The sequence below is a fragment of the Urocitellus parryii genome, chromosome 9 (genome assembly GCF_045843805.1).
Source record: "Urocitellus parryii isolate mUroPar1 chromosome 9, mUroPar1.hap1, whole genome shotgun sequence".
NCBI lineage: Eukaryota > Metazoa > Chordata > Mammalia > Rodentia > Sciuridae > Urocitellus > Urocitellus parryii.
In genome coordinates, this window is record NC_135539.1 from 61,586,262 (window position 1) to 61,601,994 (window position 15,733).

Consider the following 15,733-nt stretch of genomic DNA (forward strand, 5'->3'; position numbering starts at 1 on the left):
CATTCTGTACTTCTATATAAGATCTGTAATCAAAAGAATCTACTTTACCAGAATGTAAATGATCTAGGAAATAGAAATGCCCAAGGATATTTTAAGAGATGGGAATAACTAAAAGGGAATTCTTTGTCAGACACTACATGCACTAAACATAAAATAGTATAAAATATTTAAAGGAGAACTTGCATTGGTTGTAATGTATTATGCAAATTCAAGTTCATCCACCAGAAAATGTTGTAAAAGATGTATATGTGATATGCCAAGATAAGATAAAAAATAAAATCACATACAAAGCCTAATTAAACCCAAAGACAGAAAAAGAGTAAAAAAAATAAAAGAACCAAAAAATAAGAGTAATGAACACAAAACAGAAATAAACATAATAAATATTAATCCAACTAAGTCAATAACCACTTTAAATACTAGTACACTAAATTCACCAGTTGTAAGACAGAAACTATCAGAATAGTAAAAAAGACCTGCATATGTTTTATTGTCAATAGGGAACTTATACCTAATATAAAGACACAAATAGATTACAAGTAAAGAGGTAGAGAAAGATATGCAATGCTAACATTAATCAAAAGAACAAGGGAGTTTAGACAAAGATGGCATCTGAGCAAGGAAAAGTATCAAAGTTAAACAGGAACATTACATAATGGTAAACATTACATTACTCCCAGAAGACACAACAATCAAATATGTAAGTACCTAACATTAGAACATCAAAGTCTGTGAAGCAAAAATTAATAGAACTTCAAGGAGAAATAAGTAAATCCACTGTTATAGCTGAAGACTCAAACTGTCTGTTAACAATGAACAGATCCAACAAACAAAAAGTCAGGAAAGACATTGTTGAACTGAATAGCACTATCAATCAATTGGATATAATGACATCTATAGACTACTTCATCTAACAACAGCAAAACCCATGTTCTTCTGAAGTTCACATGTAACAAGCACCAAGATATGCTATGTTGTGGGCCATAAAACATACTTTTACAAATTTAAGAGAATAGAATTCATGCAAAGTATGCTCTCCAGCCACAATGGAATTAAACTACAAATAAGCAACAGAAACTTATAAAACTTCCAAACACATGGAGACCAAACAACAAAGTTCTATATAATATATGGGGCAAAGAAGACTCAAGAAAAATCTAACACTATTTTGAACTAAATTTAAAAGAATATATAACATCAAAATTTGTGTGTTTCAACTGAAACATTACTTGACAAGAAAATTTTTAACATTGAGTGTATATGTTTGAAGAGAAGAAAGACCTAAAATCAATAAGCTTCTAGCTTAGAGAACTACGAAAATGAAGAATAATTTAAGACTCAAGTAAGCTAAATTAAAGAAAGAATGAAATTCTGGGTTTGTAGCTTCATGGCAGAGCCCTTGTCTATCCTGTGCAGGGTCCTGGATTCTCCCCACCAATGCAGTCAAGCCATCAATAGGAAAACTAAAAGAAATAAAGAATATTAGAATATTAGAGCAGAGATTAATGAAATTATATTAAAAACAACAGAGAAAAATCTGTGAAACTAAAATCTAGTCCTTTGAAAAGACCAATCAAATTCAAAACCCTCTATCCTGTTTAAGTAAAACAAGTAAGAGAAAATACAAAGTGCTAATATCAAAAATGAAAGAGCAGCATCATCGCCAATCTGTGGGCACTTAAAAGCCTCAATTAAAGAATGTTGATTTAAAAACACATTTATAGCCTCAAATTGGATCTATATATATTTATATATCTTCCCCAAGTGTAAGCCATGAAAAGGAATAGTAGTTATGATAAATTTTGACAATAATACCATCAGAAAAAAATCCAGTTATGTTTAAATACAAATATCCTTTATATACTAATGCAGATGAAAAGCACAGAAGTTATCTATGCCCCAAAACTACTAATAGTGTGATGCTTCTCTGAATCACATCTCACTACAGTTATAGACATTCTCTTTTCTCTAGTCATGCTGGAATCAGAGTGAATGAATGGAATATACAATATCAACCAGTCCCCCATACCTACTCTGTACTAGCTCTATGCACAGATGTAAAGGTTAATTTGAATCATCAACTTGATTGGATTAAGAGATGCTGTTGATTAAGAGGCTTCTGGGTGGGTCAATGAGGGTGTGTTTAGGAATGATTGGCATCTGGGCTAGCCAACTGAGATGGAGAACCTCATTAAGCATGGGCAGCACTGTGGAATAGGATTATGGCTTGAATGAAATAAAAGTCGGGAAGAACAAGGAAGCAGCAGCAGAAGTGAGCTCAATTCTTCTTAAATGGGTTCTTGATTGCTGCTGCAATCGTCTGAGGATGTTGGACTCTCCTTCTTCACTCTTCCAAACTGGACTCTGGGGAGTTTCCAGAAGCCTTCAGTCTTGGAGGAGGGTAGAACCATTGATCCTTCTTGATCTGAGGCTACTAGTTCTTCCAGCTCTCTAACCTGCAGATGGCCAGTGTGGACTATCCAGCTTCTGGTAGGAAGCTAGCCTAATATATCCCCTTTTTTATAATGATACTTCCTATTGATTTTGTCCCTCTAGAGAACCCTAATACAACAGAATACAGAATACTTTACTTGAAAATGACAGGTTAGAGCAAATTAGAAGAAAAGGAATACACTTCCATAGTCAACACAAATATTTCATCATCACTTTTTATTTGAGTCATGTGCTGAAGTGAATTTTGTGAATTGCTGCAATCATAGCAGCACTTTTATTTTGGTTGAAGGGAATTGTTATTGCTATCTGACAAAAAAGAGGAAAAAAAAGAATTCTTTTTCATTGTGTATGCATTTGTTTAGGGAGAAAATTATATTTGTGCATGGTTTAAAATATATTCTGTGTCATACTATAAAATATAAAATTATATTCTCTCAAAAAAAATCATTTTTATCTATTTCAAGGTAGTGGACGACACTTCCTCTACATCAACTCTTCCAGCCCCAAAGAAGGAGCCACTGGAAGAATCATTACCACCAAATATTTCCCAGCAAGCCTTGGAATGTGTGCTGTTCGGTTCTGGTTCTATATGGTCGATCCCAGGAATATGGGGATATTAAAGGTACAGAAGGAAGAAAGATTTGTGTTCACTGAAATATTCATCATATATGTTTAAGCATCCCTTTTCTTTTTTTTTTCTTTTTTTTTCTTCCTGTAGTCACACCACAGATACTGATTCCATTAATTTCTCATTTCTTGCTGGGGCAGTGGGTCTTGGACATGCAATGCTGTCATTCATCTTAATCTCAGTCAAGATTTAGCTCACTGATGGCTGCCACCTGAACCCAATTATGGTGCATGCTATTTAAAAGATTATCTGGAGATAAAAGAGTTCAGGTAGATTCTGTATATATCTTATAATAACACCTTAGCTGGGGACCCTGAGGAAATGTGATGTGAAGGATAATGATGAAAAATTTTTTCTCCCCATAACAAAGTAAAGGCAAAGCAAGTTTAAGATTTTTAAGTGTAAATCAGCTCACAGTAAAAACAAGATACCTGTTCCATTTTAATGAACTTAAACCAAGAATCTACCCCACATGCAAATGTCTTTAAAGAAACAAGTTACTGCATGTGAACTGCTGCTCATTTTGTGAAAGATGAATGAGTTTTTTAATCTTTGCAAACCAGTTTTGAGATCTAGTTGTAAAGATTATATATTAGAGAGCAACACCTGTGCCATACCCTAGCAATTATTTGATTACTTCTCCTTTCAACTGGAATTATTTTCTTATCTCAAAAATTGTCCCTAGTAAATAATAACATCTATTAGCAATCACTTGCTATCTTTCAAGGTATGTACATTTTTAGAGTATATAACTTTTGTATATGTTATCAATTTTAATTCTCCCATTCACATATGTAGGTATATTCACATACGTAGGTATATTTTCCCAATTCTACCATAAAAAATTTGAGATGAGACTCAAAGAAGTATAGCAAATTTTTCAAGATTTCCCAATAGACAAAAAAATCTGATTTTATGAACCTGACATCCATTCATCAGTATTATTTCTCAGATTCTCTCTGGTCTACCAAGAAGTCTGAGAAACACGGGGATAGGGAGAAAGAAAAAAGGCCCTCTCATTCAAATCATTGACAGAAAAGGGAGCGCTTGTCAAGTAAAAGTGCAAACATGCAAAGGAAATGGGGAATTTACACTTATTCTATATGAACATCTGTTTTCCCAAAGGAAACTCTGAAGAAACAAGAGAGAATGAGTCATTTTTTTAATCACTCTAGGGATATATGTGTAAATGCAGAACATGTGAAAATTTTAATTTTTTTATTTTTACATATGACTCATCAGTAGGTTGACTTATTGTTTATGATAAATTCTATCCATAGTAATGATAACAACTGACCCCACTAACATTATTAAACATATATTGCTATGATAAAAGAGGACCTAAGACTATGGTTATTTATTACTCATGAAAGCAAATAATAAAGGAAAGGCCAATGGATCTTTCAATGGAATGCAAGCAGATTTCATTCAGTTTCTATAAAATGCTCCTTCCTTAATTCAAACATAACACCAATATGTGCTTTCACTGTTCACCAGCGGGTCAGTTGGCCCCTTCAGTTACTCACTTAAATGGCCCGCTACTTTTAACCATGTTCCTGTAAACAGACTCTAAAATAGAAATGTTGGCCTCAGTCTTGATTTCAGATGCCTTGTTTTTGGTGGCTGCAGGTTTTTCTAAGTAGAGAGCATCAACTGTAGTACAAAAATGCTTTAATTGTCTGGGCAGTCTTCAGAGAGGTCTACTAACTGCTAAGAGTAATGGAGAGAAATTGGCAGTCCTAACTATTTTTTGTAGAAAAATCCCCTGCTCTGAGTGGTCTTGATGGGATTGACTGTCACAGTGACTTTCCTTTAGCATCACCTTGGGTGATCCAGGCAGGATCAATCACAGTGTTTTCTTAGCAGTTGACGCAGAGGATGAGAGAATTTCTTCTGCCTTAGAGGTTGTGAGGATGGAGGCTAGGTCTGGGGCTATCTAACACAATCTTTCCCACCATGAGGAGAGACAAAAAGAAGGTAACGCATAGAGGCACAGAGTATTAAAGAGAGAGAGCGGGGCTGGGGGGAGAGAAGTTAAGCCCTGGATCTTTCTCTGCTTGAGCCAGTTAGTTGCTACTGAATAAGTCATAATCACTAAAGAGACCCAATAAAAATTGTTTTCACGAGGTGACCATATATCAGTGATGGATCACAATAGCTGGAACGAGTCTTATTTTTACAACTATGGCTCTGGAAAAATTTGAATTATTCTCAGACTAGAAACCTTTCTGAGCATGCAATAATTTTATAAGTGGGTGAACCAAGGAAGTAGAAGCCCATTCTCCCTACTCTTCCAATTGAGGTTTTCCATCAACATGCTATTGTTTTGCATGAGACTTTTGTGCTTTCTGATAGTCTGTAATTTGGGTAATACATATTACATTTTACTACATTTTCTAAGGCAGTAGTTTTTCACTGATGTGTGGCTCCTGTAGAAATTGCATGGACAGTTTGGCAGATAGAACACTCCTTATAAAGTTTTGAGAAATTGCATCTATTTTCTTAAGTAACTGATGCCAAAAGTTAAACTAATATAGCCAGAAACTGTGGTGGGAAATAATATCCTATTATTTTATGTTGAAAAGAGATATCAGAAGAATAAAATAAGTGATCATATCTACTGTTGGTGTGGTTGTAGAGAAATAGATAGTCATTGCTACTCAGGCTATCAATTTGCAATTACGAATAGCATTTTAGTAATTAAAAGCTTTATAGTTTTAATATTATTTACTAAATAGTCCATCTCATCTATGTATTATAAGGAAATAAATATTTAATTTATAAGGGTTTCCATCTTAGTATTATTCTTCATATTAGAATCTACCTGAGCATCAAATAGTGGCAAATGGTGAAATATAGTACAGTCACTCTTAACACTGAAATATTATGGAACAGTTGATTCTGAATCAATGATTAATGGTAAATAAAAGTACTTATAATTAATTAGTGATCAAAGCAGACTAGTAAGGAATGACATTTTTAAAAAATGTATCTAATTGTGAGTATAAACATAAATATTTCTATGTGCATATATGAAAGATAAAGAAATGGAGGATACACACTACAATGGTTAGTTATCTGTATGATGTTATGAAAAGATGTTTTTTCATTGTTTGTCAATTTTATAATTTTTTGTGAAATTTTGATGAGACAGTTAGAAATTTAGCTTAAGGCAAAGAGAAAGAGAGGAAGAAGCCCTGTCCTGGGCCCTGGAAGTTAAAGATCAAGAGGCTGGTAGATTCTGGGGAGGATTTGTTTTCTGGTAAATAAATGGCACTGCTTCCTTGCAACCCCTCATGGGGGAAGGAACAAGGAAGCTCCCTGGGATCTTTTTAGAAGAGCAATAAACCCATTTGTGAGTGTCTGACCCTCATGACTTAATGACTTCCCAAGGGCCTCACTTCCCAATACTAGTAACTTGGGTTGGAATTTCAGTACATGAATTTGGGGGAGTCACAAATAGTCTGATACACAGGGAAAGAAGTTGAACTGATTTCAGAAGTCTATGGCAGAGAAGTAGCTTGATTTAAAATGGCGTATAAGAATACAGTGGACAGCAATGTCTAAAAATAATGAACTGGACTTAGATCTTCACTGGGATATTGAGATTATTTTCAAATAAAGCATTTCTGAGTTTTTATAAGCCTATTAATGTAGAGCATTATATAAAGCTAAGGCAGTCAATGATGACTTACAGAGCTGATGGAGATTAAAGCTGAGAGTCAAACATGTATTTTCCTGTTGCATTTCAGAACAACAACAACAACAAAAAAAAAAACCCAAACAATTCTGATTTATCCCAGTCTTTTTTTAATGCCATTACACATGTGCTTTTTTGGCATTACAATTTTAATACACATATATACCACAATTTTTCATATCACTTTTTGTATATAAGTTATGTTGACACCCAATTCAAGTCTTTGAAGTAGAAGGATCCATAAGGAAAGCAAAGAGTTCATAGAAAGTAGGAATTCTTTAATACCTTTTGATAGTAAATGAATAATATTCAGAATAATAAAATGTTTATATAGGTATCAGTATCCTTTGATTCAAAATACCAGGAAATTATAGAACAGTGCCAATTTCTGCTTCCTTAATAATTGTGTATTTTCTAGTTCTGTCAATATTGTAGAACTTACACAGGACAATTTCTGTCTTTCACCAACCTACCTAAATATGGAAATAAAAGTACTCTTTGAAAGGCTAGTGGTCAATTTTTGGTCCACATTGCCAAAAGAGCCCTAAGTGAAATCAAATGTAGTCGCAGTAGCTTAGTTTCCTAGCTTCTGTCTTATGTCCATATTTAATGCAATCCCTTGTAAGTTAGTTAATGTCTCTGAAAAGAGGCGAAATTTGGCACAGGATAGGAGAATTTCTCTAAGAATGACTAATACCCTTTTATTATTCCAAACTCATTTTTAAGGAAATAAAAAGGAAGCAGATAGGTAACTTTTACAATTTATATTTTTCATAACATTTTCTATAATTAATGGGAATTTCTAATTGCTCGGGGGGAAAATGAATGACTTCCTCAAATGTCTCTCTTTGATAACCCATGAATTAATAATATCTAAATGGGATTCTAGAAGCCTATTGTTCATACTTCAGAACAGTTAGCCTACCATACTAAAATGGTTTTTATCTTAGAGTTGAATTTTTAGACCCAAGTGATTTCTAGTAAAACCTATAAGATGTGGCATTAGCACATAAATGTTTCAGTTCAGGAAACCATTGGGACTATTATTTTTGAAATTGCAAATGTTTTATTTATGTGAACATCATTACTATGAAGACCCATAAGATTCAGTTGCTCACTGACCCTCTGTTGGTCTTCCTCTTGATTCCTCCCTCTAGGTGATTCCTCCCTTTGAGTGATTCCTCCCTCCTTCATGTTAGTAAATTCTCCTTTACTATCCTGAAGAATCTTTGAACTAAGGCCAGCTGTCAGCCCAATCAAACTGTTGAATTTGTGTGTGTGCAAATTTATCAGACACATAATATTTTTACATACTTAGTGGATACAGGATAATGTTTTTTATATATGTGTAATGGTCAGATTTGGTTAATTAGCATATCTATCACCTCAAACATTTATCATTTCTTGTGTTGCAAACATTCAAAATCCATTCTTCTAGCTATTTTGAAATATATAATGTTAATTATCAGTACCCTAGTCTGCTTTAAACATGTTAACTTCTTTTCCCCTACTTAATTGTGATTTTTACCTGCTAACCAACTTCTCTCTAACCCCTACTGCCCACTATCTTTGGTAACAATTATTTTATATTTATGACATCCGCTTTTCTAGCTTCTACATATGAGTGAGAATGTACAGTAATTGTCTTTCTGCACCTGGCTTATTTCATTTAATGTTGTCTGGTTGGTTTCATCCCTGTTGCCTCAGATGACAGGATTTTATCAGGAAGCCACTATGATGGTCCAGTATTTAGGAGTTTTGTTTTAAGATAATATTTAGGAGACAGACAATAAAAGTGGAGAAGAAACCTGAGAATAATAACAGATATAATAATAGCAGGTGTTTCCTGTATGCCACATACCATTTGAAGTTCTTTGCATGTATTAATGGAGTAAAGCTCATGCCATCCAATGAATCCAGTACTGACATTGTCTATAGTTTAACAGATGATGACCATGAGATCAAGAAAGTTTCGGGACCCTGACCAAGGTCAGAGAACTAAGAGGTGGCAGGCCTGGGATCCCTCAGATCTGATGTTTCTAGTCTCTGCTTATCAATACTGTCTTCCAGTCTCTCAAGTGCCCAGTGCTATTTTATGGCATAATGTTTACATTTTATTTTACAAAATCATTTTATAAAATTTTTCTACCAATAATTGTTGAAATGTACTTCTTAAAAAGAAGCTTTGCATATGTCACATTCTGCATATTTTAGTTTTCAGTATAAATTTTTTTTGAATCCTTAATTTTACAAAACACCAAATAAGTGGCACACCGGAGACTTAAATAGATGTTCGTACATATGTGCAGCCTGTGTGAAGTGGTGAGGGGGATGCTGTAAGTACTTGTGCCACCTAGAGTTTCCTTGAGGAATCCCATTTAATTCTTTTGTCCTGCTGCTTTTGACGATTATCTTTGGAAAGAGCAGCTCAAGGATTAAAGCCACCAAGAGTGCATCATCTTTTTTATTATTATTTTTGAGTTGTTGATGAAACTTTATTTTTGTCTATTTATATGTAGTGCTGAGAATCAAACCCAGTGGCTCACACATGCCAGGCAAGCCAGAGTGCACCCTCTTTGTCATACTAAGGTCTTCCCTGGAAGACTTGGAATCATCTAGAGTTTGTTATTGAATCTACAGTTATCTGTTAGAATTATTGGATTTTCAGGGTTCCTTCCCCCTACAACTTCAACTTTCGGTAAAGTTAAGAGTTAAGAAGAAATTCTTTTCCCAGACCATTGAACTTCAGGGTAACAAATTTGCAGAGAAGGAAAAGAGTCTCCTCCTAACACAGCCTTTATCTTTTTTTAGAGAGAGAGAGAATGTTTTTTAATATTTATTTTTTAGTTTTCGGTGGACACAACATATTTATTTTTTATTTTTATGTGGTGCTGAGAATCGAACCCAGCGCCCCTTGCATGCCAAGTGAGCGAGCTACAGCTTGAGCCACATCCCCAGCCCCACAGCCTTTATCTTAAATGCAGAGTGACCAATGGCTCTCTGGAGTATGGTGCAGAGACACCTAGCATGAGAAATAGGCAGTTCAAAGCAGTTCAAGTTAAGAGACAAAGAACTTCAGCTGTGCTGGTGGCTTATACCTTTAGTCCTGGTGACTCATGTGGTTGAGGCAAGAGGATTGCAAATTTGAGGTCAGCCTCAGCAACTTAGTGACATCCTATCTCAAAAAAAAAATTCAATTCAATTAAAAAAATAAAAGAGACTGGGAATGCAGCTCAATATTAAACTGCCCCTGGGTTCAAACACCATTAACAAAAAGAAAAAAAAAGAAAGAAAGAGAGAGAGAAAAAGGCCTTCCCATGCACCATTCAGCAACCGTCTTCACCAGCCATAAATAAAAAGATGACAATACTATGAATAATTAAATAATGAACCAATGATATATGGCACATAAAGAGTTTTCCTGATAATGGAGGAAATGCATTTGAGATTTATGTTCCCTTAATCGGGGCACTAAGTTATCATTTAGTGCAGTGAAGTCATAATTTCTAAAATGAGTAGCTCAGAAGACTTTGGTTACTCCCCATAGCACATTACACATATACAAAAGACCTGGCCCATTTCACAGTTTTCACATGTGAAAAGTAATTTTTTTTCCAGGCAGGTGTTGAGTAGAGAAATGGGAAAAAAGAGAAATAGGAAACAATTTTAAGTTTGAAAAGGGAAAATGTGCCAAGTTGAATATAGATTTATGTTTATAAAAAAATGTATATTCAAAAAGTAAATAGACACTAGATTGTCTAATGTGGGCTTAAGAACCACCTACAGATTAGGATTTTTGTGTTATTACTTTGTTTATTATGGATGCTTAAAGTAAAACCATGTTTTTGTATTATGTTATTATAAAAATTCTTGATAGGTGCTATATATATTCTCTCTAGAATTTTTATTTGGGGGGGGACATTTTGACTGGTTTTCCAGATAAACCTCTTCTCTTTCAATCCAGCTTATGTTGAATTTGATAGCCATTGTTTTCACAAGTTGTATTAGGCTGGCAATTAAGGACAGCTTTGGGGAATAATATTAGAGAGTGCTTAAGAGAGGGAACAATAGTGTTGTGAATATCCCCAGGTGTAAAAATTAGGGAGACAGATGTAATCGTTTCTGAGCATACAGACTAAATTTCTGTCCTCTAAATACACTTGCAGGAAACCCAGATAATATTCTACATCAGAGCACTTCTTACTATTTCAAGTAGAAAATGGAAAGTAATATACTAGGGCAAGAGATCTCAACCTGTCATGTCCACTGGAACATTGCAGCCATTTATACAGGGTGACACAAGTTATATTATAAAGCAATAGTTAAAATGAGCCAAGATATATTTTAATGATTTGATCCAATTTTAAAAACAGATTCAAGATTCTCCCTATATATTATTAGAGTCCTGTGTATTAACCTGGTATATTTCATTGCACATATGAGAAAGTCTGTTGTTGTTGTTGTTGTTGTTTTTTCCTGGTGTACCAGGGACACTATCCTTAGTGATATCCTCTGTGATAGGATACACCTACAAGTGTGTGTCAAGCACATGAACTATCACCTGTAATGGACTATCAGTTTAGCAAAGGTAGATGTGTAGATTTTGACAGCAAAGAGGTACTTTGGCAGCAGAGATAGAGAAAACTATGCTGAAATGTGCTGTGTATCATCCCTTGTGGATAAGAAAAAAAAAGAAGCCTTAGAATGGCAAAAGAAACAGTGCTGTAAGTTGCTCTTAAATTATAAATTAGGCTGGATGGGAAGGCACCACACAAAAAGCAAAGGTTGAAAAGAGAAGGAGCTCATCTAACTTGACCTTCAAACTAGACTTGCCCTTCACAGTGTAATGAAAGTAGCAAGAAAAAAGTGACCTCCAGTTGAAGAGTTATGCTACTAAAAATTAAAATCAAGTCACAGTTTTAAGACAGAGACATGGGAATTTGCAAAGAAAGGCATTTCTTACACCTGACTATAAAAGGACTAGGTGCAAAGTGACCTTGAGAAAGAACCAAAATCAGCTTTGCTTAGAAGTCTGAGTCCCAAGCTGAATAGGACTTCTTCAAAAAAACCATTTAACATATTCAAAGTTAAAGCAAGTTTTTTTTAAACATCTTTATCTGGTGAAATCTATCAATCTGATATTCCTTATAGATTTAGACTTTAATGTCTTGTTTAGGAAGCCCTTTCCTGCCATAGAATAACAAAATATTCTTATTTGTTTTAGTTATTACAGAATTCTGATTTCTAGTTTTAACTGATTAGTCATTTATAATATTTTTATAGGAATAATGACAATTCAATTGTTCCCAAATCATTGATTCCACCGTTTGTCCCCCCCCAATCAATATGACATGTCTCCATTATCATGTTAAATTCATGTATGCATATGTCAATATTTTTATATGTATGAAAGAATGATTGAAAGAAACACTCATTTGCATAATTTATCTAGTTAGGAGAAAGGTCTTTAAATTCCTCCACATAATCTTCCAAGTCTTTATTTGTCTATTTGTTTTTATCATTCTCAGCTTTTCATATGTCAAAACTGTATTGTTGAATACTTGAAGATTCATGACAGTTATGCCTGATTAGGGAATTATAACTTCTGGCAATATTCAGTATCCTTCTTTATACTTTGTCTGGAAGTTCTATTTTGTCTGTTAATACAGTCATTTCTGTAGTTTCCTTCACTTCTTAACCACCCTGTATTTGTAACATGATAGTTGGCTTTAGTTATATCAATTATAGACAGTGTATCACTGGGTTTCTTGATATAACCTGAGCTTCTGGTTTTTCAATAAATCAATTCAGCCCTCTCCTAAATGTTCGGTTACTGTTTCATTATCATATAGACCTAGTGTTGTGTGTTTTGTGATGTCTTTTGTTTCACCTTTTTCACCCTTTCCCTCCTATACATATATTTTTTTGATTGATTACATTTCCTTTGCTCTTATTTATTTGCAGTGTTTATAAAATTTGATTTATTCCTCTTTTTTTAAAAGCAGATGCATTTTTATTATCAATTTGAATATTTATTCATTGTCATTGAAAATTATTTACATGCTTACTTCTTACCATTTCATCTCCCAAATACAAGAAGACCTTTGGCAAAATTTTACAGGTCTACCTATATGGCATTAAAATTGATTGGAACATTAGATCTTAGTTATAAATAATTCATCTACTTTCTTGGCTATCATGTTTCATAAAAATGCTTCAGACCTCACAGTTTATTAACATTAAATCAAAATGTACATTTTTACATTTTATAGTTATATTTTCTTTTTTCTTTTTGTGGTGTTGGGGATTGAACCCAGGGCCTTGTGAATGTGAGGCAAGCATTCTACCAATTGAGCTATATCCCCAGCCCCATGTTTTGTTTTAGAGTTATATTTTCTCACTAGTTTTTGGTAATTTCTATGCAGTCTACCATATTGGATTATTTTGTTTGATATGTTACTTTGTTAGGATGGCCAGAACAAAGTGCCACAGAGTGGGTGGCTTAAGCAACAGAAATTTATTTTCTCACAGTATTGAAAGCTAAAAGTCCAAGATCAAGGTATGAACATACTTGATTTCTCCTGAGGCCTCCCTTCTAAACTTGTAAATGGTGGCCTTCTCACCGTGCCCTCACATGTTCTTTATGGAAGCACAACCCTAGTGTTCCTCCTGGGTCCATATATCCTGTTCTAATGATACCACCATTCAGATTTCAATCTCAGAGTTCATAAACTTCTCTGGAAATTTCATGGACTCTCCTCATTTTTCACCTCAGTTGAACTTCACTTTATTCAGTTTTTCCAGTTCACTTTTTGTTTTTTATCCATATCATTTATGCTCTTCAATTTACTTCTTGGGTGAATCTGAAAATCATACTGTTAATTTTCAAGAACACTGAATGCTTCTCTTTCATATCTGCCTGTCAAATATGACTGACACCCGAATCTTTTGGAGGGATTAATTACATTTCTTTCTTTATTTTCCCATTGTTTTTATTAGCAATCTTCCGTATGGTATTCTGCATTTTGTTTAACTTAGTGTCTCCTTTTATTTTCCTCAACTGTCTTATTTCTCACTATTGCTTTTTTAATCCCATATGTTGATGAGACTAAGTTAAATAATGTTAAATATGAATTTAAGTTCCTCAGACCCTGCAAGAAATTTCATTTTCTGGCTTTATGTCACACTGGTGTCAAGGAAGAGCGTGTTTTTGGTAGGCTTGTGTTTATGATTGCCAGTAACTTGCCTATTTGTTTAGGGGGGTTTAAGTTTTTTTGTGGCAATCACTAGGAACAATACCTCACTTCCCTGGTCCCAAGGCCCACTCTTGGAAACTCCCATGTTGGATCTGCACTTCAGCAATATTTACCCACCATGTGTGTTCTGGGTACAGACTCTAAAATCAGCAATTCCTAACACAGAATACTGACCTGGCTTCTTTGGGAGTTTTTTGATTAATTACTATATGGTAACATAAGCACAGTTCTTTTCTTATGGTTCCCATCTCTTTCAGTTATTCCAGAATTTTGCAGGGAAAGTTCACCTGTTGTTGTTGGTAGTATTACTTATAGGTGTTTGCAAATACTTTGGTTCTGTTTTTGTATATTTATCAAACAGTTTCCATTTGGCTTAAAACTTCCAAAAAGTTTAGATGTTTTTGCATGTTGGTAGCTGTGCTGCTGGTTTTCCAGGGCTTCTGGGGTTTTATGTCAGTATTTGTTCCTGTCCTTGAAGTAGAACATTCCTGGGGAGTATAGGTAAGCCTCTGTTTTGGGTTAGGAATCAGAACCAGAAACCATTTTCCAAATATTTACAACTTTTGCAGTACATTCTGAAAGTGAAGAAAATTCACCCAAAGGTCCATTTTCATTTCTACTTGATGTGCTATACTTTCAATTTTCCTTTACTTGGAGGAGAGGTGTTTGAAGACATTTTGAAGATGGTCTGAACAATGATATTCCCAACTGGGAAAAATATATGAGTATTAGCTTAGCACTGAATGCTGAGTAGGTTGTTCTGCTATGAAAAGGCATGTTGTCTGTGCATTATTGTAATTTCTTCTAAATCGATTGTTTCTGTCCAGGTATGTGGGGTTGATACTGTAGAGCCACCTCAGTTTCTCCATGCATAGTAGCTATGCTTTTTCTCAGATCTTCCTCCTCTGATACATCCACTGATGCTTATTATAAACCAGATGATGTGTAGGAGAGATTACCCAACTGGAACACAAGAAACCTTTGTCATAGGCCCACTGTTTTAAGTCCCAAAAATTGAACACTCAGAAAATTTCTAAAACTCTCTGATTCTTATTTCTTTTGTTTACAAGAACACCAGATATTTTTTAATGGTTTTTCAACTTTTATTTTTTTTAATTGTTATTGTTGGTTGTTCAAAACATTACATAGTTCTTGACATATTTCACACTTTGATTCAAATGGGTTATGAACTCCCATTTTTACCCCATATACAGATTGCAGAATCACATCGGTTACACATCCACTGATTTACATATTGCTATACTAGTGTCTGTTGTATTCTGCTGCCTTTCCTATCCTCTACTATCCCCCCTCCCCTCCCCTTTCCTCCCCTCCCATCTTCTCTCTCTACCCCATCTACTGTAATTCATTTCTCCCTCTTGTTTTTCCCCCTTTCCCCTCACTTCCTCTTGTATGTAATTTTGTATAATCATGAGAGTCTCCTTCCATTTCCATACAATTTCCCTTCTCTCTCCCTTTCCCTCCCACCTCTTGTCCCTGTTCAATGTAATCTTCTCATGCTCTTCCTCCCTACTCTGTTCTTAGTTACTTTCCTTATATCAAAGAAGACATTTGACATTTGTTTTTTAGGGATTGGCTAGCCTCACTTAGCATAATCTGCTCTAATGCCATCCATTTCCCTGCAAATTCCATGATTTTGTCATTTTTTAATGCAGAGTAATACTCCATTGTGTA

The 15,733-nt window shown here is 34.5% G+C and overlaps 1 protein-coding gene across 1 annotated transcript in view; it reads left to right on the top strand.

Annotated features, from left to right (window-relative positions):
- Malrd1 (MAM and LDL receptor class A domain containing 1) overlaps positions 1-15,733 on the top strand; it is a 656,113-nt gene that overhangs the window by 481,858 nt on the left and 158,522 nt on the right. The window contains exon 32 of the mRNA XM_077802928.1: positions 2,919-3,076. Coding sequence (XP_077659054.1) covers positions 2,919-3,076 — 158 coding nt within the window. The remainder of the gene's footprint in view (positions 1-2,918; positions 3,077-15,733) is intronic.